This window comes from Nomascus leucogenys, chromosome 6 (assembly GCF_006542625.1).
Source record: "Nomascus leucogenys isolate Asia chromosome 6, Asia_NLE_v1, whole genome shotgun sequence".
Classification (NCBI taxonomy): domain Eukaryota; kingdom Metazoa; phylum Chordata; class Mammalia; order Primates; family Hylobatidae; genus Nomascus; species Nomascus leucogenys.
In genome coordinates this window covers 56,337,565-56,362,283 of record NC_044386.1, presented here as the reverse complement: position 1 = coordinate 56,362,283, position 24,719 = coordinate 56,337,565, and the positions used below count along the sequence as shown (strand labels likewise).

The 24,719-nt window shown below is 44.6% G+C and overlaps 1 protein-coding gene across 1 annotated transcript in view; it reads left to right on the top strand.

The window, feature by feature from the left end:
* The first annotated feature begins 17,847 nt into the window (after positions 1-17,847).
* Positions 17,848-24,719, top strand: part of SORD (sorbitol dehydrogenase) — a 40,567-nt gene continuing 33,695 nt past the window's right edge. The window contains exon 1 of the mRNA XM_030814146.1: positions 17,848-18,092. Within this exon, the coding sequence (XP_030670006.1) occupies positions 17,904-18,092 (189 nt within the window). The 5' untranslated portion in view covers positions 17,848-17,903. The remainder of the gene's footprint in view (positions 18,093-24,719) is intronic.

Genomic DNA, 24,719 nt, shown 5'->3' with positions numbered 1-24,719 from the left:
CTACCAGAGGTACAAGGAGGAACTGGTACCATTCCTTCTGAAACTATTCCAATGGATAGAAAAAGAGGGAATCCTCCCTAACACATTTTATGAAGCCAGCATTGTCCTGATACCAAAGCCTGGCAGAGACATAACCAAAAAAGAGAATTTCAGACCAATATCCTTGATGAACATTGATGCAAAAATCCTCAATAAAATACTGGCAAACCGAATCCAGCAGCACATCAAAAAGCTTATCCATCATGATCAAGTGGGGTTCATCCCTGGGATGCAAGGCTGGTTCAACATACGCAAATCAATAAATGTAATCCAGCATATAAACAGAACCAAAGACAAAAACCACATGATTATCTCAATAGATGCAGAAAAGGCCTTTGACAAAATTCAACAACCCTTCATGCTAAAAACTCTCAATAAATTAGGTATTGATGGGACGTATCTCAAAATAATAAGAGCTATCTATGACAAACCCACAGCCAACATCATACTGAATGGGCAAAAACTGGAAGCATTCCCTCTGAAAACTGGCACAAGACAGGGATGCCCTCTCTCACCACTCCTATTCAACATAGTGCTGGAAGTTCTGGCCAGAGCAATCAGGCAGGAGAAGGAAATAAAGGGTATTCAATTAGGAAAAGAGGAAGTCAAATTGTCCCTGTTTGCAGATGACATGATTGTATATCTAGAAAACCCCATTGTCTCAGCCCAAAATCTCCTTAAGCTGATTAGCAACTTCAGCAAAGTCTCAGGATACAAAATCAATGTACAAAAATCACAAGCATTCTTGTACACCAATCACAGACAAACAGAGAGCCAAATCATGAGTGAACTCCCATTCACAATTGCTTCAAAGAGAATAAAATACCTAGGAATCCAACTTACAAGGGATGTGAAGGACCTCTTCAAGGAGAACTACAAACCACTGCTCAATGAAATAAAAGAGGATACAAACAAATGGAAGAACATTCCATGCTCATGGGTTGGAAGGATCAATATCTGAAAATGGCCATACTGCCCAAGGTAATTTATAGATTCAATGCCATCCCCATCAAGCTACCAATGACTTTCTTCACAGAATTGGAAAAAACTACTTTAAAGTTTATATGGAACCAAAAAAGAGCCCACATTGCCAAGTCAATCCTAAGCCAAAAGAACAAAGCTGGAGGCATCACGCTACCTGACTTCAAACTATACTACAAGGCTACAGTAACCAAAACAGCATGGTACTGGTACCACAACAGAGACATAGATCAATGGAACAGAACAGAGACCTCAGAAATGATGCCACATATCTACAACTATCTGATCTTTGACAAACCTGACAAAAACAAGAAATGGGGAAAGGATTCCCTATTTAACAAATGGTGCTGGGAAAACTGGTTAGCCACATGTAGAAAGCTGAAACTGGATCCCTTCTTTACAACTTATACAAAAATTAATTCAAGATGGATTAAAGACTTACATGTTAGACCTAAAACCATTAAAATCCTACAAGAAAACCTAGGCAATACCATTCAGGACATAGGCGTGGGCAAGGACTTCATGTCTAAAACACCAAAAGCAATGGCAACAAAAGCCAAAATTGACAAATGGGATCTCATTAAACTAAAGAGATTCTGCACAGCAAAAGAAACTACCATCAGAGTGAACAGGCAACCTACAGAATGGGAGAAAATTTTTGCAACCTACTCATCTGACAAAGGGCTAATATCCAGAATCTACAATAAACTCAAACAAATTTACAAGAAAAAAACAAACAACCCCATCAAAAAGTGGGCAAAGGACATGAACAGACACTTCTCAAAAGAAGACATTTATGCAGCCAAAAAACACATGAAGAAATGCTCATCGTCACTGGCCATCAGAGAAATGCAAATCAAAACCACAGTGAGATACCATCTCACACCAGTTAGAATGGCCATCATTAAAAAATCAGGAAACAACAGGTGCTGGAGAGGATGTGGAGAAATAGGAACACTTTTACACTGTTGGTGGGACTGTAAACTAGTTCAACCATTGTGGAAGTCAGTGTGGCGATTCCTCAGGGATCTAGAACTAGAAATACCATTTGACCCAGCCATCCCATTACTGGGTATATACCCAAAGGACTATAAATCATGCTGCTATAAAGACACATGCACACGTATGTTTATTGCGGCACTATTCACAATAGCAAAGAGTTGGAACCAACCCAAATGTCCAACAACGACAGACTGGATTAAGAAAATGTGGCACATATACACCATGGAATACTATGCAGCCATAAAAAATGATGAGTTCATGTCCTTTGTAGGGACATGGATGAAACTGGAAAACATCATTCTCAGTAAACTATCGCAAGGACAAAAAACCAAACACTGCATGTTCTCACTGATAGGTGGGAATTGAACAATGAGAACCCATGGACACAGGAAGGGGAACATCACACTGCGGGGACTCTTGTGGGGTTGGGGGAGGGGGGAGGGATAGCATTAGGAGATATACCTAATGCTAAATGACGAGTTAATGGGTGCAGGAAATCAACATGGCACATGGATACATATGTAGCAAACCTGCACATTGTGCACATGTACCCTAAAACCTAAAGTATAATAATAAAAATGAAAACAAAAACAAAAAAAATAAAAAATAAATAGAACATAAATAAAGATGATTTATAATGATAAAAAAAAAAGAAACTGGTAAATGAAAAATCTTACAACTACCAGACCTTCTGACTGTCTGTCTATGTATGTGTGTTGTAAGCATGATGTTTGTATAAAAGAGCTCTGACTAATTGGCTTAGAAAAACAAGACTTAAATCAAGTATTTTGTCAGAAAAATAGAAACATTTTAATGCCTTTTTTGTTCACATGATTTCAGTGATCTTTTGGAAATAAAAACAGTTTTAAAGATTATTGGTAAAAAATGTCTTCACAATTTAGATGTTTAGTCTAAATTAGGTCAGATGTTATGTTTGCTAAATGCTTTAAGGTCATAAACTCTTTCTTTGACTTTTGAAAATTGTTAGGCTTACCTACTTTGGAGCCATGAGAAATTTTAGCTAAGGTCTGGGGACATGTGGAATTAGCCATGCCCTCTAGCTATGCAGGAGTCAGACCTTATCTGTACTTCTATCTGAATATTAAGCAGAACAGAAGTTAACTCCATGGGCTGAACTAATACAAGACTGAAGCAACCTTTATTGACTTTTTGCTTAAAACATTGCTGCTCCTTTTTTGTTTTTCAGAGCCAAGAAAACCTTTCTTTTGAACTATTTACAGCTTTCAATATTGAGTAAAGTACACATCTGTAAACAAAATTTGGAGCATATTTGATTCTCTCTTCCCAATTTCCCCAGGATTTGGTAACTATTTGTGAATATTCTTAACTTATGGCAATATAGTTATTTCCATAAATGCAATAGGAATGTTTTCCTTTGCAACAGGACACAATTGAAGAAACTGCTTATTTTACCAAGGTTTTGACTGGAATTGTGTGCTTGCCTTAAAGGAATAAAAGCCTCTTGGGGCTAGGCATGGTGGCTCATGCCTGCAATCCCAGCACTTTGGGAGATGAGGGAATGCAGATAGGTTGAGCTCAGGAGCTCAAGACCAACCTGGGCAACATGGTGAAACCCCATCTCTACTAAAAATACAAAAATTAGCTGGGTGTGGTGGCACATGCCTGTAGTTCCAGCTATTTGGGAGGCTGAGGTGGGAGGATTGCTTCAGCCTGGTGCACGGAGGTTGCAGTGAGCAGAGATGGCATCACTGCACTCCAGCCTGGGTGACAGAGCAAGATCCTGTCTCAAAAACAAAACAAAACAGAGAAAACAAAGCCCCTTGGGAAAACTGGCCTCATACCTTGTCTACACAGTCCCTGTGTAGGGTTCCTGATCTGTGGTAAGTAAAGAATGTCACTTTCTAACAGGCCCAAGAGCCCCAAGTTATCTTGGGACCTCAAGAGGAGAGGAATTTACCCAACTCATGGTTATTTGAGGGTACAAACCTGTGGCTGGGCTTGGCTTTTAAAAAGTCTTATCTGAGATTCCTTATGAAACAGAGTTCCATCAAAGCCATTTTAAAATACCTATGTGAAAAATAATTATTCTTGCTGCGCTTTATGCAAGTAATCAGGCAGAGCATAATAAGACTAAAACTTATTTTGCAAGTAAAGTTGATCTACTGTGGTTTATTTTTAATTAAAAAATGGGGACTGGATACAGAAAAGTTATGCTCCAAAAATAAAGAAACACTCATTGTTAGTTGTTCTTGAGTTTTTTCTGCAGTTTGGACTAAATCCTAAATTATTTGTGGACTACAAGTCCCCAAATTAATGATTTCAAATCTTTACTTTTAAAAGTAGGAATTGCACTCCTTATGCTAGAACTCATTATTTACTTTGTATAATAATGTTCCCTTAAATGCAATACTAAAATTATAGATGACAATACTAACACATTTTTCAGCCATCCTGCATGAGTATGCTCAGACAGTTGCAAAGTGGTTCCAGTCCTGTCACCTTGGGGTCAACACCTACCCCAACTATGCCCCTGGTGAGCAGGAAGAAGTTAGAGTGGTCTTTGCCCTTTCTCCGTCTTCATTAGCCAACACCTTAAGATTAAGGTGTTATAAAACCCAAATGAAGGGATTGAAACTACCATTGCAAAAGTATAACTAAGACAGTAAAAGAGATCCAACCTAACCAAGTCCATCTTGCGTCTAACCTCCAAGCTGTCCTTGTTCATTCCTGGGCAAAGTCTGAACTAACTTTGGGGGAACTTAGTTTTTTTGTTGTTTGTTTTATTTTGTTCTGAGACAGAGTCTCACTCTGTCACCCAGGCTTGAGTGCAGTGGCGTGATCTCAGCTCACTGCAACCTCTGCCTCCTGGGTTCAAGTGATTCTCCTGCCTCAGCCTCCCAAGTAGCTGGGATTACAGGTACCTGCCACCATGCCTGGTTAATTGTTGTATTTTTAGTAGAGACAGGGTTTTGCCACATTGGCAAAGCTGGTCTCAAACCCCTGACCTCAGGTGATATGCCTGCCTTGGCCTCCCAAAGTGCTGGTGAGAGGTGGAGCCAGCTGGACTTCCTGGGCTGAGTGGAGACTTGGAGAACTTTTCTATCTTACAAGAAGATTGTAAAATGCACCAATCAGTGCTCTGTAAAAACTCACCAATCAGTGCTCTGTAGCTAGCAAGGGGATTGTAAAATGCCCCAATCAGTGCTCTGTAAAACTCACCAATCAGCATGATCCTGAAAGTAGCCAATCGCAGGGAGGATTGAAAAAAGGGCATTCTGATAGGATACAAATGGAACATAGGAGGGGACAAATAAAGGAATAAAAGCCGGCCACCCCCAGCCAGCAGCGATAAGCCGCTCAGGTTTCTACCATGCTGTGGAAGCTTTGGTCTTTTGCTCTTCACAATAAACCTCGCTACCACTCACTCTTTGGGTCCGTGCCATCTTTAAGAGCTGTAATACTCACCGTGAAGGTCTGCAGCTTCATTCTTGAGGTCAGTGAGACCACAAACCCACCGCAAACCAACTCCATACACATTTTGGGAGCTCGTCCAGTATAGCACCATGCAGTGAGTACCATTGGACCCCTTTCACTTGCTATTCTGTCCTATTTTTCCTTAGAATTCGGGGGCTAAACACCAGGTACCTGTCAGCCAATTAGAAGCAACTATTATGGCCACCTGACTAAAGACACGGGTGTCAGGCTTTCTAGAAAAGGGCTCTCTAACAACCCCCGACTCGTCAGAGTTAGGAGCATTGGTTTGCCTGAAAACAGCCACTGCTTTTCCTATACTTCTGGGCTGAGCCGAGGGTCGACAGAGAGGAAAGCCATTCAGCTCTGGGGTCCCAACAAAAAGTTAATTGACCCCGCAGCCATGAACAGAGCTCTCAAAGTTACGTTGCCCAAGCGAGACTCATCCATTCATCCTATCTATCCTATCTATCCCGACCCTTGCCTCCTGGGTCCTAATACCTGTCAGACAAAATTCCTCCCACCTCTCTTCGGTGAGGGTAGTCCTGCTTCTAAAAACTACTCCCTGTCCCTGGTGCTCTTCTAGTTTCTCCGAAAAGAATGGTTTCTAGTATAAATTTCGGGATTCTGTTCCCTTTTTTAGGCACCCGGGCTCACCAATCAGAAAGACATAATTATTGCCCAAAGCCCCGTTGCAGAGGGGATTACCTGGAATTTTAGGATTCCTCTTCAGACTAGTAGGCCTAACAAAGGCTATTCCCAAAGCTAAGATATGGGGAGCCTCAGAAATTATAGACTCCAAAATTGGGGGGGTGGATATCCTTCCTGTTCATATGATGAGAAGTGAGGACAAAAGGCATCACTCTTACAACCCTGGAGATCCCTTCCCTCCCTCAAGGTATGGCCCTCCACTCCATTTTGAGGCATATCATCTGTATAGGACAAGGGTAAGGTCACAATACCAACAGAAGAAAATGCTTAGGACTCTAACAGGTTTTCGAGAATGTGTCAGTAAGGGCCACTAAATCCGTTTTTTCTCAATCCTTTTTGTGGTCTAAGAGGAAAGGCAAGGGTGCAGGTTTTCGAGAATGCGTTGGTAAGGGCAACTAAATCCGACCTTCCTCGGTCCTCTTTGTGGTCTAGGAGGAAAACTAGTGTTTCCACTGCTGCTTCTGTGAGCAAAACTATTCCGAACAGCAGCGTCCAGGACCTGTTGCAGGTTCTTGGGCAGGAGAAAAAAACAAACAAACCAAAACCACGGGCATTTTTTTCTTTCAGATGGGAAACACTCAGGGATCAACAGGCTCACACTTGAAGTGAATCCTAAGCCATTGGGACCAATTTGACCTGCAAACCCTGAAAAAGAAGTGGCTTATTTTTTTCTGCACTATGGCTTGGTCCAAATATTCTCTCTCTGATGGGGAAAAATGGCCACCTGAGGGAAGTATAAATTACAATAGTATCCTGCAGCTTGACCTTTTCTGTAAGAAGGAAGGCAAATGGAGTGAAATACCTTATGTCCAAGCTTTCTTTTCAATGAAGGATAATTCACAACTATGCAAAGCTTGCAATCTACATTCCACAGGAGGACCTCTCAGCTTACCCCCATATCCTAGCCTCCCTACAGCTCCTATTCCTATTAACGATGAGCCTCCTCTAATCTCCCCCACCCAGAAGGAAACAAGCAAAGAAATCTCCAGGGGACCACAAAAAACCCCAGGGCTATAGGTTATGTCCTCTTCAAGCTGTAGGGGGAGGGGAATTTGGCCCAACCCGGGTACATGTCCCCTTCTCCCTCTCTGATTTAAAGTAGATCAAGATAGATCTGGGGAAGTTTTCAGGTGATCCTGATAGGCATATAGATATCCTACAGGGTCTAGGGCAAACCTTCACCTCACTTGGAGAGATGTCATGCTATTGCTTTGTTGCTGTTGTTGTTGTTTTGAGATGGAGTCTCACTCTGTCACCCAGGCTGGAGTGCAGTGGCACAATCTCAGCTCACTGCAAGCTCCACCTCCCGGGTTCACACCATTCTCCTGCCTCAGCCTCCCGAGTAGCTGGGACTACAGTCGTCTGCCACCACGCCTGGCTAATTTTTTGTGTTTTTAGTAGAAATGGGAATTCACCGTGTTAGCCAGGGTGGTCTCAATCTCCTGACCTCGTGGCCTGCCCGCCTCAGCCTCCCAAAGTGCTGGGATTACAGGCATGAGCCACCTTGCCTGGCCAATGTCATGCTATTGTTAGATCAAACCCTGGCCTTTAATGAAAAGAATGCAGCTTTATCTGCAGCCTGAGAGTTTGGAGATACCTGGTATCCTAGTCAAGTAAATGATAGAATGAGAGCTGAAGAAAGGGACAAATTCCCTATCGGTCAGCAAGCCATCCCCAGTATGGATACCCACTGGGACCTTGACTCAGATCATGGGGACTGGAGTCACAAACATCTGTTGACCTGCGTTCTAGAAGAATTAAGGAGAATTAGGAAAAAGCCCATGAATTATTCAATGATGTCCACCATAACTCAGGGAAAGGAAGAAAATCCTTCCACCTTCCTCGAGTGGCTATGGGAGGTCTTAAGAAAATATACTCCCCTATCACCCGACTCCCTTGAGAATCAATTGATCTTAAAAGATAAGTTTATTATGCAATCAGCTGCAGATATCAGGAGAAAGCTCCAAAGGTGAGCCCTGGGCCCTGAACAAAATCTGGAGGCATTATTAAAGCTGGCAACCTCGGTGTTCTATAATAGGGACCAAGAGGAACAGGCAGAGAAGGAAAAGCGAGATCAGAGAAAGGCCACAGCCTTAGTCATGGCCCTCACGAACAAACCTTGGTGGTTCAGAAAGGACAGAAAATGGAGCAGGCCAATCACCTGGTAGGGCTTGTTATCAGTGTGGTTTGTGAGGACACTTTTAAAAAGATTGTCCAATGAGAAACAAGCCGCCCCCTCACCCATGTCCACTATGCCAAGGCAATCACTGGAAGATGCACTGCCCCAGAGGACAAAGATTCTCTGGGCCAGAAGCCCCCAAATAGATGATCCAACAACAGGACTGAGGGTGCCTGAGGCAAGCGCCAGCTCACGTCATCACCCTCACTGAGCCCCGGGGAAGTTTAACCATTGAGGGCCAGGAAATTGATTTCCTCCTGGACACTGGCACAGCCTTCTCAGTGTTAACCTCCTGCCCCGGACTGCTGTCCTCAAAGTCCATTACCATCCAAGTAATCCTGGAACAGCCTGTAACCAGGTATTTCTCTCACCTCCTCAGTTGTAATTGGGAGACTTTGTTCTTTTCACATGCCTTTCTTGTTATGCCTGAAAGTCCCACACCCTTATTAGGGAGGGGCATATTAGCCAAGGCTGGAGCTATTATCTATATGAATATGGGGGACAAATTACCCATTTGTTGTCCCCTACTTGAGGAGGGAATCAACTCTGAATTCTGGGCATTGGAAGGACAATTCAGGAGGGCAAAAAATGCCCACCCAGTTCAAATCAGGCTAAAAGACCCCACCACTTTTCCTTATCAAAGGCAATATCCCTTAAGGCCTGAAGCTCATAAAGGGTTACAGGATATTGTTAGACATTTAAAAACTCAAGGCTTAGTAAGAAAATGCAACAGTCCCTGCAACACCCCAATTCTAGGAGTACAAAAACCGAATGGTCAGTGGAGACTAGTGCAAGATCTCACACTAATCAATGAGGCAGTAATTTCTCTATATCCAGTTGTACCCAACTCCTATACCCTGCTCTCTCAAATACCAGAGGAAGCAGAATGGTTCACTGTTCTGGACCTCAGGGATACCTTCTTCTGCATTCCCCTGCACTCTGACTCCCAGTTTCTCTTTGCCTTTGAGGATTCCACAGACCACACATCCCAATTTACGTGGACAGTCTTGCCTCAAGGGTTTAGGGTTAGCCCTCATCTGTTTGGTCAGGCACTGGCCCAAGATGTAGGCCACTTCTCAAGTCCAGGAACTCTGGTCCTGCTCCTTCAGCATGTGGATGATTTACTTTTATTATTATTATTATACTTTAAGTTCTAGGGTACATGTGCACAATGTGCAGGTTTGTTACATATGTATACATGTGCCATGTTGGTTTGCCGCAACCATCAACTCATCATTTACATTAGGTATTTCTCCTAATGCTATCCCTCCCCCTGCCCCCCACCTCACAACAGGCCTCCATGTGTGATGTTCCCCACCCTGTGTCCAAGTGTTCTCATTGTTCAATTCCCACCTATGAGTGAGAACATGTGGTGTTTGTTTTTCTGTCCTTGTGATAGTTTGCTGAGAATGATGGTTTCCAGCTTCATCCATGTCCCTGCAAAGGACAAGGACTCATCCTTTTTTATGGCTACATAGTATTCCATGGTGTATATGTGCCACATTTTCTTAATCCAGTCTATCATTGATGGACATTTGGGTTGGTTCCAAGTTTTTGCTATTGTGAATTGTGCCACAATAAACATACCTGTGCATGTGTCTTTATAGTAGCATGACTTACAATCCTTTGGGTATATACCCAGTAATGGGATCGCTGGGACAAATGGTATTTCTAGTTCTAGATTCTTGAGAAATCGCCACACTGCCTTCCACAATAGATGAACTAGTTTACACTCCCATCAGCAGTGTGAAACATTCCTATTTCTTCACGTCCTTTCCTGCATCTGTTGTTTCCCGACTTTTTAATGATTGCCATTCTAACTGGCGTGAGATGGTATCTCATTGTGGTTTTGATTTGCATTTCTCTGATGATGAGCATTTTTCCATGTGTCTGTTGGCTACATAAATGTCTTCTTTTGAGAAGTGACTGTTAATATCCTTTGCCCAATTTTTGATGGGGTTGTTTTTTTTTCTTGTAAATTTGTTTAAGTTCTTTGTAGATTCTGGATATTAGTCCTTTGTCAGATGGACAGATTGCAAAAATTTTCTCCCATTCTGTAGGTTGCCTGTTCACTCTGATGGTAATTTCTTTTGCTGTGCAGAAGCTCTTTAGTTTCATTATATCTCATTTGTCTATTTTGGCTTTTGTTGCCATTGCTTTTGGTGTTTTAGTCATGAAGCCCTTGCCATGCCTCTGTGATGAATGGTTTTGCCTAGGTTTTCTTCTACAGTTTGTATGGTTTTAGGTCTTACGTTTAAGTCTTTAATCCATCTTGAATTAATTTTTCTATAAGTTGTAAGGAAGGGACCCAGGTTTAGCTTTCTACATATGTCTAGTCAGTTTTCCCAGCACCATTAATTAAATAGGGAATCCTTTCCCCATTGCTTGTTTTTTTGTTTGTTTGTTTTTTGAGACGGAGTCTCGCTCTGTCACCCAGGCTAGAGTGCAGTGGCACGATCTTGGCTCACTGCCAGCTCCACCTCCTCACCTCCTGGGTTCACGCCATTCTTCTGTCTCAGCCTCCCGAGTAGCGGGACTACAGGCGCCCACCACCATGCCCGGTTAATTTTTTGTATTTTTAGTAGAGATGGTGTTTCACCGTGTTAGCCAGGATGGTCTCGATCTCCTGAACTCATGATCTGCCCACCTTGGCATCCCAAAGTGCTGGGATTACAGGCATGAGCCACAGTGCCTGGCCTCCCCATCGCTTGTTTCTATCAGGTTTGTGAAAGATCAGATGGTTGTAGATGTGTGGTGTTATTTCAGAGGCCTCTGTTCTATTCCATTGGTCTATGTATCTGTTTTGGTACCAGTACCATGCTGTTTTGGTTACTGTAGACTTGTAGTATAGTTTGAAGTCAGGTAGCATGATGCCTCCAGCTTTGTTCTTTTTGCTTAGGATTGTCTTGGCAATACAGGCTTTTTTTTGGTTCCATATGAACTTTAAAGTAGTTTTAGTTTTTTGCAATTCTGTGAAGAAAGTCATTGGTAGCTTGATGGGGATGGCACTGAATCTATAAACTACCATGGGCAGTATGGCCATTTTCACGATATTGATTCTTCCTATCCATGAGCATGGAATGTTCTTCCATTTGTTTGTGTCTCCTTTTATTTCATTGAGCAGTGGTTTGTAGTTCTCCTTGAAGAGGTCCTTCACATCCCTTGTGAAGCTGGATTCCTAGGTATTTTATTCTCTTTGTAGCAATTGTGAATGGGAGTTCCCTCATGATTTGGCTCTCTGTTTGTCTGTTATTGGCATTTGCACATTGATTTTGTATCCTGAGACTTTGCTGAAGTTGCTTATCAGCTTAAGGAGATTTTGGGCTGAGACGATGGGGTTTTCTAAATATACAATCAAGTCATCTGCAAACAGGGACAATGTGACTTCCTCTTTTCCTAATTGAATACCCTTTATTTCTTTCTCCTGCCTGATTGCCCTAGCCAGAACTTCCAACACTATGTGGAATAGGAATGGTGAGAGAGGGCATCCCTGTCTTGTACCACTTTTCAAAGGGAATGCTTCCAGTTTTTGCCCATTTAGTATGATATTGGCTGTGGGTTTGTCATAACTAGCTCTTATTATTTTGAGATACATTCCATCAATACTTAGTTTATTAGAGTTTTTAGCATGAAGGGCTGTTGAATTTTGTTGAAGGCCTTTTCTGTATCTATTGAGATAATCATGTGGTTTTTGTCGTTGGCTCTGTTTATGTGATGGATTACGTTTATTGATTTGCGTATGTTGAACAAGGCTTGCATCCCAGGGATGAAGCCGACTTGATCATGGTGGATAAGCTTTTTGATGTACTGCTGGATTCAGTTTGCCAGTATTTTATTGAGGATTTTTGCATCAATGTTCATCAGGGATATTGATCTAACATTCCCTTTTTTAGTTGTGTCTCTGCCAGGTTTTGGTATCAGATGATGCTGACCTCATAAAATCAGTTAGGGAGGAGTCCCTCTTTTTCTATTGTTTGGAATAGTTTCAGAAGGAATAGTACCAGTTCCTCTTTCTACCTCTGGTAGAATTCCGCTGTGAATCCGCCTTGTCCTGGACTTTTTTTGGTTGATAGTCTATTAATTATTGCCTCAATTTCAGAACCTGTTATTGGTTTATTCAGATATTCAACTTCTTCCTGCTTTAGTCTTGGGAGGGTGTATGTGTTGAGGAATTTATCCATTTCTTCTAGATTTTCTAGTTTATTTCCATAGAAGCGGTTATAGTATTCTCTGATGGTAGTTTGTATTTCTGTGGGATCTGTGGTGATATCCCCTTTATCATTTTTTATTGCGTCTATTTGATTCTTCTCTCATTTCTTCTTTGTTAGTCTTGCTATCAGTCTGTGGATTTTTTTGATCTTTTCAAAAAACCAGCTCCTGAATTCATTGATTCTTTTGAAGGGTTTTTTGTGTCTCTATCTCCTTCAGTTGTGCTCTGATCTTAGTTATTTCTTGCCTTTTGTTAGCTTTTAAATTTGTTTGCTCTTGCTTCTCTAGTTCTTTTAATTGTGATGTTAGGGTGTTGATTTTAGATCTTTCCTGCTTTGTCTTCTGGGCATTTAGTGCTATAAATTTCCCTCTACATACTGCTTCAAATGTGTCCCAGAGATTCTGGTACTTTGTGTCTTTGTTCTCATTGGTTTCAAGGAACATCTTTATTTCTGCCTTAATTTCATTATTTACCCAGTAGTCATTCAGGAACAGGTTGTTCAGTTTTCATGTAGTTTTGTGGTTTTGAGTGAGTTTCTTAATCCTGAGTTCTAATTTGATTGCACTGTGGTCTCAGAGGCAGTGTTTCTGTTCTTTTACATTTGCGGAGGAGCGCTTTACTTCCAACTATGTGGTCAATTTTGGAATAAGTTCTATGTGGTGCTTAGAAGAATGTATATTCTGTTGATTTGGGGTGGAGAGTTCTGTAGATATCTATTAGGTCTGCTTGGTGCAGAGCTGAGTTCAAGTCCTGGTTATCCTTGTTAACCTTGTGTCTTGTTGATCTGTGACAGTTGGATGTTAAAGTCTCCCATTATCATGGTGTGGGAGTCTAAGTCTCTCTGTAAGTCTCTAAGGACTTGTTTTATGAATCTGGGTGCTCCTGTATTGGGTGCATATATATTTAGGATAGTTACCTCTTCTTTTTGAATTGATCCTTTTACCATTATGTAATGGCCTTCTCTGTCTCTTGATCTTTGTTGGTTCAAAGTCTGTTTTATCAGAGACTAGGATTGCAACCCCTGCCTTTTTTTTTGCTTTCCATTTGCTTGGTAGATCTTCCTCCATCCCTTTATTTTGAGCCGATGTGCGTCTCTGAAGGTGAGATGGGTCTCCTGAATATAGCACACTGATGGATCTTGAATCTCTACCCAATTTGCCAGTCTGTGTCTTTTAATTGGGGCATTTAGCCCGTTTACATTTAAGGTTAATATAGTAGGCTTCAGAAGGTTGGTAATGACATACTTCTCCCAGCTAAAGAAGGATGTTTGAACCCATCACGCATTGTTATGTGTGAATTTGATCCTGTCATTTTGATGTTAGCTGGTTATTTTGCCTGTTATTTGATGCAGTTTCTTCCTAGCATCGATGGTCTTTAAAATTTGGCATGTTTTTGCAGTGGCTGGTACTGGTTATTGCTTTCCATGTTTAGTGTTTCCTTCACAAGCTCTTGTAAGGCAGGCCTGATGGTGACAAAGCCTCTCAGCATTTGCTTGTCTGTAAAGGATTTTATTTCTCCTTCACTTATGATGCTTAGTTGGCTGGATATGAAATTCTGGGTTGAAAATTTTTTTCTTGAAGAATGTTGAATATTGGCCCCCACTCTCTTCTGGCTTGTAGAGTTTCTGCTGAGAGATCCGGTGTTAGTCTGAGGGGCTTCCCTTTGTGGGTAATCCAACCTTTCTCTCTGGCTGCGCTTAACATTTTTTCCTTCATTTCAACCTTGGTGAATCTGGCAATTGTGTGTCTTGGGGTTGCTCTTCTCGAGGAGTATCTTTGTGGTGTTCTCTGTATTTCCTTAGTTTGAATGTTGGCCTGCCTTGCTAGGTTGTGGAAGTTCTCCTGGATAATATCCTGAAGAGTGTTTTCCAACTTGTTTCCATTCTCCCTGTCACTTTCAGGTACACCAATCAAATGTAGATTTGGTATATTCACATAGTCCCATATTTCTTGGAGGCTTTGTTCATTTCTTTTTACTCTTTTTTCTCTAAACTTCTCCTCTCGCTTTATTGCATTAATTTGATCTTCAATCACTGATATCCTTTCTTCCATTTGAACGAATCAGCTGTTGAAGCTTGTGCATGCATCATATAGTTCTTGTGCCATGGTTTTCAGCTCCATCAGGTCATTTAAGTTCTTCTCTACACTATTTATTCTAGTTAGCCGTTCATTTAATCTTTTTTTAGCTTCTTTGCGATGGGTTTGAACATCCTCCTTTAGCTGGGAGAAGTATGTTATTACCAACCTTCTGAAGCCTACTTCTCTCAGCTCGTCAAAGTCATTCTCCATTCACCTTTGGTCTGTTGCTGATGAGGAGCTGTGATCTTTTGGAGGAGAAGAGCACTTTGGATTTTAGAATTTTCCATTTTTCTGCTCTGGTTTCTCCCCATCTTTGTGGTTTTATCTACCTTTGGCCTTTGATGCTGGTGACCTACAGATGGGGTTTTGGTGTGGATGTCCTTTTTGTTGATGTTGATGCTATTCCTTTCTATTTGTTAGTTTTCCTTCTAAGAGTCAGGTCCCTCAGCTATAGGTCTGTTGGAGTTTGCTGGAGGTCAACTGCAGACCCTGTTTACCTGAGTATTACTAGTGGAGGCAGCAGAACAGCAAATATTGCAGAAGAGCAAATATTGCTGCCTGATCCTTCCTCTGGAAGCTTCATCCCAGAGGGGCACCTGCCTGTATGAGGTGTCAGTTGGCCCCTACTGGGAAGTGTCTCCTAGTTAGGCTACACGGGGGCCAGGGACCTACTTGAGGAGGCAGTCTGTCCATTCTTAGATCTCAAACACCATACTGGATGAGCCACTGCTCTCTTCAGAGCTGTGAGACAGGGACGTTTAAGTCTGCAGAAGTTTCTGCTGTCTTTTGTTCAGCTATGCCCTGCCCGCAGAGGTGGGGTCTACAGAGGCAGCAGACCTTGCAGAGCTGCGGTGGGCTCTGCCCAGTTCAACCTTCCTGGCTGCTTTGTTTACCTACTCAAGCCTCAGCAATGGCGGACGCCCCTCCCCTGCCAGGCTGCTGCCTCAGACTGCTGCGCCAGCAGTGAGCAAGGCTCTGTGGGCATGGGACCCACTGAGCCAGGAACAGGATTTAATCTCCTGGTGTGCCATTTGCTAAGACCGTTGGAAAAGTGAAGTATTTGGGTGAGAGTGTCCTGATTTTCCAGGTACAGTCTGTCACAGCTTTCCTTGGCTAGGAAAGGGAAATCCCTTGACCCCTTGTGCTTCCCGGGTGAGGAAATGCCCTGCCCTGCTTTGGCTCACCCTCTGTCCAGTGGGCTGCAGCCACTGTCCAACCAGTCCCAATGAGATGAACCAGGTACCTCAGTTGGAAATGCAGAAATCACCGTCTTCTGCGTCGATCACGCTGGGAGCTGCAGACCAGAGCTGTTCCTATTCAGCCATCTTGGAACAGAATCTGGATGATTTACTTTTGGCTACCAATTTGGAAGCCTCATGCCAGCAGGCTACTCTAGATCTCTTGAACTTTCTAGGTAATCAAGCGGGCAAGGCATCTAAAGTGAAAGCCCAGCTCTGCCTACAACAAGTCAAATATCTAGGCCTAATCTTAGCCAGAGGAACCAGGGCCCTCAGCAAGGAACAAATACAGCCTATACTGGTACCGGTCCCTCAAGGAGTAGCACCAACCAGATTGATAAACTCACTTATCTGATCTTGTGGCCCTCACCCAGAAACTGACTCAGTCCAAGAAGACAGCTTAGATCCGCTATGATTTCATCTCTGACCCAAACAATCAGCACTCCTGACTCACTGGCCTTTCCCTACCCATCAAACTATCCTTAAAAACTCTGAGTGCCCGTATGCTCGAATGCTTGGGGAGCCGGATTTGAGCAATAATGAAATTCCAGTCTCCTGCATAGCTGGTTCTGCATGAACTCTTTCTCTATTGCAGTTCCCCTGTCTTGATAAATTAGTTTTGTCTAGGCAGCAGGCAAGGTGAATCCATTGGGCGGTTACATATTGGGGAGGGGGGACTGTAAGGGAATGAAATCCTGAGCATTGTCCTCAAAGGAGGGAGGGGCCTTATAGACTTAGGCCTATCTAGAAGCGCCTCTCTCCTCAGAGAGTAAAACCTCACTGTTTCTCAGAGGGCTGAGAGGCTTGAAGGAAGAGTTTGAGCAGAAACTCTGCTTTGAATAGAAGCAGCAGATCCAGTTGAGAGAAAGAGGTTCACAAATTCCATTTCATGGCTTTTTTTTTTTTAAGACAGATTTTCACTCTTGTTGCCCAGGCACAATCTCAGCTCACTGCAACCTCTGCTTCCCAGGTTCAAGCTATTCTCCTGTCTCAGCCTCCTGAGTAGCTGAGATTAAGGCGCATGCCACCACGCCCTGCTAATTTTTGTATTTTTAGTAGAGACGAGGTTTCATCATATTGGTCAGGCTGGTCTCGAACTCCTGACCTCAGGTGATCCACCTGCCTCGGCTTCCCAAAGTGCTGGGATTACAGGCGTGAGCCACTGCGCCTGGCCTCATGTCTTTTTTATACTTAAGCACCAGGCCCATGTAATGATGCACGAATTCATTCACTCCTACACGTGCCAGGCCCTTTGCTGGTGGCTGGAGACACAGGGCCCACGTGGACGCTGCGTCATTGTAGCACCTGTCTCGCAAAGTGCACACCGTGCTCCACCCACAGCCTCAGCATTCTCGTTGCTAGGAATATGGACCCTCGGGCGGCACCTCAGACCTAGACCTACTGTATCAGAATCTCGGTGCTGGTCCTGACAATGTGCATTCTCAACAGCTCCTCACATTCCCCACCCCCATTCTTCTGCAGCTAACGTTTGAGAGCGCGGGTCTGGTGCCTACTGCCTCCTCAGGCGGTTTTCAGGGCAGCCGTGTGTGCTTGGATGTGAGGCGGCAAAAACAGCGCGCTGCAGGGCCGGCGCGGTGGCTCACGCCTGTAATCCCAGCACTTTGGGAGGCCCAGGCGGGCGGATCACAAGGTCAGGAGATCGAGACCATCCTGGCTAAAACGGTGAAACCCCGTCTCTACTAAACAAAAATACGTGGTGGCGGGCGCCTGTGGTCCCAGCTACTCCGGAGGCTGAGGCAGGAGAATGGCTTGAACCCGGGAGGCGGAGCTTGCAGTGAGCCGAGATCGCACCACGGCACTCCAGCCTCGGCGACAAACAAACAAACAAAAACAGCGCGCTGCAGATGGAGCCAGCGCCCAGGCTTCTCGCCCCCAGCCCCCTCCCGAAGCCCCGCCCCGCCTCCGCGTCTGGAGGAGGCCGGGAAGCTCCGCCCTTCCACGCTAGCGCCGCCCGGGCTGTCACAAAGGAGGAGGCCTAGTCCCGCCCCTGCATGCGGCGCTTCTCCCAGGCCCCGCCTCCCACCCAGTGCCCTGGACCCTCGGCTGGGCAGCGCCACCAGAGCGACCAAACGTCCCACGCCTTGCAGGCCGCACTCGAGAGCCAAAAGAGCTCCATGGCGGCGGCGGCCAAGCCCAAGAACCTTTCCCTGGTGGTGCACGGACCGGGGGACTTGCGCCTGGTAAGCCGGGAAGGAGGGTGGGAAGCATACCGATCCTGCCTCACTCTCCTCTGAGCCCAGCCGCAGTCCTGGCTTCCCACTTCCAGCCCGGCGCCGGCCCCGCACCTTAAGCGCCCTGGCTGCCCAGATCCCAGCTGGTTCCCCTAGGGGTGTGGGGGCAGCGGGTAGTGGCTGTTGCGAAGGGCAGGGATCTAGTTGTGTGCCTCCCAGAACCTAGCCCCGTGGCTGGCACGTGGCCGGTGCCCAGGACGGTTGCAAACTGTTTGAATGAAGCTTTCTGTCCCCTTTGCCAGCTGCAGATTCATAGTCCAGCCTCTTGTCATTGACCTTTTCAAAGAAAATGCTAAGGCTGTCTGAATTATCGGGGCAGACAGTGCAGAGCAGAGAAAGGGGGGCCAGAGGACACTTAGAAATAGCAGAACTTCTATTTAACTCCCTTGCTTGGGACTGATAAACCTCCCTTGCTGGATTATTATGATCACAAGAGTACTCAGCACTTAGTACGTGCTCAGAAAGTGCCAGCTCCTTCTCCTTTCCTTCCAGTCTAGGCCTCCATCTCCAGAACTCCTGGTGTTCCCCTTGCCTGTGCCAGACTTCTGGACCTTGATAGTTCCCTTGTCTGTAAGGCTCCTTCTCTCCCTAAGTCCCTGTCTGGTTCACTTTCCAGCAGTTTTTCTTTCTAATCCCGTGCCTCTGTCCCTTTAGGAGCATTCTGTATGTGTGTCCTCTGCTTTAGACCCTGCCTTTTGCTCCCTGGCTTGTGGCACCAAAGTTTAGGAAGTGGCTGAGTCAGCACCCTAGTCATGCCAAGTCTCCCTTGACAAAGTTCCTCTCAGATGGGCCTGGGATGGCAGTGGGTATGTGGGACGAGTGCCAGCCATCTCTGCTGCTCCCTTGTACCTCCTTTCCCTCAAAGTACATGCGTCAGTATGTAAACTGCAGTAATTCAGAAGCTTATCCAGATTAGCAGTTCTTGAATATTTAAGAATCAGTGGTGACCCCTCCACAGAATGCAAACAGACTGAGTTTGGCAACAATTTCAGATTGTTCAAGGACTGTCTTTAAGCCACTCTAAGCCCCTCTATAGAACCCTTGTCCCAGCCGACTCTCCATCTCCTCAGTTGAAGAAAGTACCATACCCAAGGTAATAAGTTTTGTTAGTTAACAGAGCCATGACAAGGACTCAGATGTTCAGACTCCCCATTCTAGTGCTCATTCCACTCTTTGGAGCCTCTACCCAAGGTCCTGAATTAAAGTGAGGCTGTTAGCGTTTATTGTTGCAAATGCCAGATGGTATTATGAGGAAGGGAAAGTGGTCCAGCTCTACACAGCTTGCAGAGTGATTTCCAACTCAGTACTTCATTCTACAAACATTCACTCGTGAAACGGTGCCTGCCATGTGCCAGGCACTGGGCTGAGGGCCCAGAGAGGAGGACGCAGCCCCTGCTCCCAAGTTTACTGAGGGAGGCAGACAGATAAAGTCAACAATTGTGACAGAGCCCGAGAGCTTTGATGGAGGCCTCAGAGAGAAAAGACCCCACAGGGAGGGGCCCTTGGGCCTCTATCTGCTCACAGCCTGCTTAAAAGTCATGCACCTAAGGTGCAGAAACACAGTTAAGTTCTCCTCCATCTTAACTCAAACTCATGGCTTCCACTGCTCAGGCAGACTACCTCTACTATAGTTCTGTAGACAAAGCTTTGAAGATTAGAGCAGCAGCAAACTAACCTTGATCTCATCAGCTTTGCATTAGAACCCACTCTCTGACTGGATTAGGGGCTAGGTGGGGTGGCTGTAACCTGAAGTATCTAGAAAATATGATGGGCTAGAGAATTTCACCTGTGGTTGTGTGCTGGAACACTAGCTGGGTAAAAGAGTTCAGAGGAGGATTTAGGAAATGACACCTAGGCTCAGTTTGAGAATGGGAAGTGGTAGGGTCATTTACTAGTCAGAGTAGATTAAAATGATGAGATCAGGTTTGAAAAGTTGAGTTTAAAATGTCTCTGGAGGCCAGCTGTGGTGGTTCATGCCTGTAATCCCAGCACTTTGAAAGGCCAAGGTGCACAGATCACTTGAGGTGTGGAGTTTGAGACCAACCTGGCCAACATGGTGAAACTCTGTCTCTACTATAAATACAAAAATTAGCTGGGTGTGGTGCCGCATGCCTGTAATCCCAGCTACTTGGGAGGCTGAGAATCGCTTGAGTCTGGGAGTCAGAGATTGCAATGAACTGAGATCGCACCACTGCACTCCAGCCTGGATGACAGCAAAACTCTGTCTAAAAGAAAAAAAAAAAAAAAAGAAAAAAGAAAAGAAAAGATGTCTCTGGGACAGGACACAAGGTGCCTTTGAGAAATTTCCTTGGCTGCAGGGGTCTGGAGTGCAGGGATCCTATCTAGGGTGGAAATGTAAACTCAGGAGTCCTTTGCTCCTCTACTGAGCAGTACTGCACTGCCCCCCCCCCCCCCACCCAGGAGGCATTTGGAAATGTGTCTGGGAGGCTTGGTTGTCACAATGACTGAGGAGCACTACTGCAGATTTTTTTCAGTTCATAGCACTGTCCTGCACGACAAAGAGTTGTCTGGTCCCAAATAGTGCCCTATGGGGAATTGTGGAAGGATGAGCTTGCCTGGGCTGAGTGAACCATGTAGAGTGGAGAAGGAAAGAAGAGGAGGACATTACCCTGGAGAGAGCCCCAACACTGGAGGGGAAAGGGCAGAAAGAGTTGTCAGCAGAGGAGACCCACTGTGCTGCCTCAGGTGCACCTGCAGCTCAACACAGACCTTCTGGGCCCTCGCCACTCCTTCTCAGGCATGGTCTTCCACCAGCACCTCCACAGGGCCCACTCCCACCCCCAGTGTGGTATCACTGCTCCTCCACCTTTTCCATAAGACAGATAGGCTCAGTGGCTTGGGTTTGGAGTCAGTAGTGAACCAGAGATATCAACTAGGAGGAACAATCCTGGGGAAGCTTTGAGGGGAACCACCCATTTTCCTCTCTGCAAGAGGACCAAAATGAAACCCAGGATTTCCTGGGCTTAATAAATTGTCAGGGAATGCATTTTGGGGGGAAAAAAAGCCTTGGTTGGATATGAACTACAAAAAAGATAAGGGGAAGTGGGGAGAATTTGACTGTTTTCTTCTTTTGATGTAAGACCACCCAGCCACAGATTAAAAACCCTTCCATTTCTGGCTGGCTGGGGAACTGAAGCCCAGCAAACTGTGGCCGGTTTAGGTATATCAGGGGCAGGGTCTGCTAATAAAATGGTTCAGTGCCTCAGGAACTCCTATGAAGGGAGTTGTTTGGGGAAACTCTCATTCCTAAAATCTTTTCAAAAAATGTATAAATTTTCAAGGGAAAAGTGTATCATTTAACTTACATCATTATTTGCTTTCCAAAAAGTGTATAAATCATTCCTAAAATCTGAAGCAGGATTCCAAAGTGTTCTGAAGCAGGAAGCAATGGCTCAACCCTTCTCAGTGCTGCCTTCCTACTTGAGGTAAGGCCAGGAACCAGCCAGCGTCCAGGGCAATGGTTCTGTGGGGGAATGTGACCTGGTCCACTTTACTTGTCCCTTAACTGGCAGGAAGGAAACCTACCGCACAGCCTCCCTACTGCCTAAGGAGACTGCACCATTCTCTTCTTTCTTGATGTATGGCTGCAGGGAACAAAAAATAAACGCCTCGCCTACTAATTAGTTAATGATCACGTTGACCACAGCAAGGAGGAGCATTTATAAATTGGGTGGTAAGTCAGACACACACTAAGTCCAGTGGTTTTCTTTTATAATTAGGAGAACAAAACGAAACAACAATCTGAGACTTAAGGACTTTTGCTTTTCCCCTCATTTTAAGTAGAGAAAGTTTGAGAGTTGGAGGGAGGGAAAGGGACTGATGACCAAGTTAATGTATAAAGAAGCAAACAGTGTCAGCTTGCTGGGGTTCTCTCTAAATGGAAATAGTACGAAGTTCCCAAACCAGGCTGGGGAGCCAGAGCGGGGTTTAGTCCCCGTTCCACTGCTGCTAGTTGTATGACTCAACAAATTATTTTCCTCTTCAACTTCCCAGTGAAATGGGGATAATGGTAGTATTCATCTTTGGTTGTATGAGGATTCAGTGGGACCAATTGTGCGTGTGAAAGGCCTAGCACAGCATCCAGCACTCTGTTAATGGTACGTGCTAACTGTGGAGATGAGCAGGAAGCCAGGGCCCCTGAGGATGGACACTTAAACCATTATCAGCTTAAAAAGAGGTGGACGGAGACCAGGGCCTTCAAACACAGAGACAGTTTTCCTAACCAAATTATTATAATGTGGGCCCAGGCAATAATCTTGCTTTCCACTGTATTTACCAGTTTAATTACTGTATGCCCCTTTGATCAGTCTGTAGAAACCCAGAAGCTTTTAATTAGGACATGAATTATGGGTTCATGATGTTAGAATATAAAACAGCCAAATTAGTTTTTACCCCCCAGAAGCTATGTTTGGTGGTGGGGGTGGTGGGCAGCTTGTTTTTATAATGTAGGGTTCGCTTGAATGGTGAGGAAATGAGGGGAATTAATATGTTGACTGCCTACTGCATTCCAGGCATTTGCTGGGTACTTTAATACAGGGCTTTACAAACTGTCCACAATGAAGGACCAATTTTACTTTTTCCAGTCGGCCATGGACTGATATGTTTGCATCAATATATTTGAAAGCTGTGTCATGTCAAAATGCTATAAACAGGCAAGCACGGTGGCTCAGGCCTGTAACCCCAGCACTTTGGGAGGCCAAGGTGGGCAGATCACTTGAGGCCAGGAGTTTGAGAGCAGCCTGGCCAACATGACAAAATCCTGTCTCTACTAAAAATACAAAAATTAACTGGGTGTGGTGGTGCATGCCTGTAATCCCAGCTACTCAGGAGGCTGAGGCACGAGAATCACTTGAACAGGGAGGCAGAGGTTGCAGTGAGCCGAGATCACGCCACTGCACTCCAGCCTGGGTGACAGAACTCAAAACAAAAACAAACAAAAAAATTCTATAAACATTTCTAAATGCTCCTCTCAATTTCTGTACATTGCATTACAAATCAGTTCATCAGTCACCCTCTGAGTGCACTTTATCTCCCTTCTTCCTGAAAGCTGGCTCTTCCAGACTTCAGGCAGGAGCATCTGAACAGGGAGAAATATAGGAACAAAACAGGCTCCACTTCCAGGAAACAACACCGTGGAGGGGATGTAGTCAGATTTTTGTTATGATCAGCTATATGAGGAGACAATAAATTAAAGGAAAAAATAATAATTTCAGAATGATGGGTTAATGTTGCTTAATTATAAAGGGCAGAAAAAAATAATACGTTGGCATCGAGTTTAGACATTACTCGGAGGTCCATGAAGATATTTCTTGAGTTTTTGTCCATTGAGGCAACGTATTATACCTTAGGTCAGAAGAATTGCTTTGACCTAAGCATTTTTAAATCCTCTTATTTATTTTTAAAAATAATTTGATAAATCTATATCTGTAATACAGCACATTCAAAATGTCCCCTCCTTGCCGTCTATACTTTACTGTTAAGATTTTGGGGTGAGAAGCAGATTGTATGATGAGAGGGCATGAACATAGGCAGCTCAGATGGTCCTGGGCATCATGGCTGTTTCTCTGAGCCAGCTGCTTCTATGTGATCAGATTAAACGGGCTGATAGTCATGAAGCAGGAGCTGGATTAAACCAGATTACCCTGATAGTGACAAGATGCAGGCTACTTAACCCTTACAAGTCAGAGACACTCAAGAATGAAACGAGAATCTGAAACTCCTCCAGAAAAAGAGAAATTGGGTAGCAGTAAGTAGCCCAAAGAAGCATCTTTCTTGCTTTTATCTTAATTATGTTTTAACAACAAAACAAAACCCAAACTAGACACACCATTTCAAATTCAAAACAAGAAATTAAATCCAGCAAACACTCCCACCTCCACCAAGAGCTCTGGAAAGGCAATGCGTTTGTCTGTGAAAGACCACGAAGCACAAAGGTAGCATTTTCCTCTCAAAGTGATGCAAGCTTTTTCTTGGCCCCTTCGCCGGACCTATGCAGTACTGGGCCTACTGTGCTCAACCCCTTGTGGGAGGGAGCACATGAATGAGCGAGTGCGGGATCCAGCCAGCTGCTCCAGGCACTGACACAGGAGCAAGCTCCTTGAGGGGAATGCGGCAGCACCCAGGTGAGGGTGTCCATGACGCTGAAACCCCAGAGGGGCTGTTACAGTGCTCATTTAGTTCCACCATCTGCAGATGGTGGCATGTTATTAGCAGCTCAGTTGGCCCCTTGCCTTGCTGCACAGGGCATGCCACTGGTGAGGGGCAAAGGGCCAGTTTGACAGCCTTTTCTGGGTACCTGCACTTGGTGGGCCCTGAACTCTTGTCCAGTGTCCAAGAAGAATGAGGTCACACAGATGATTGAAGGATGGTGAAGGTAGAGAATTTTACTGAGTGATGAAAATGGCTTTCAGCAGAGAAGAGAACTGGAGAGGGGATGGGAAGCGCAGGTCGTCTTCCCAGAAGTCAGGTTGTCTCCTCCCCGAAGTCAGGCCATCTCCCCCTCTACCAACTGAGTCTGAGATCTTTATAGGCACAGGATTGGAAGTGTGTGTTGAT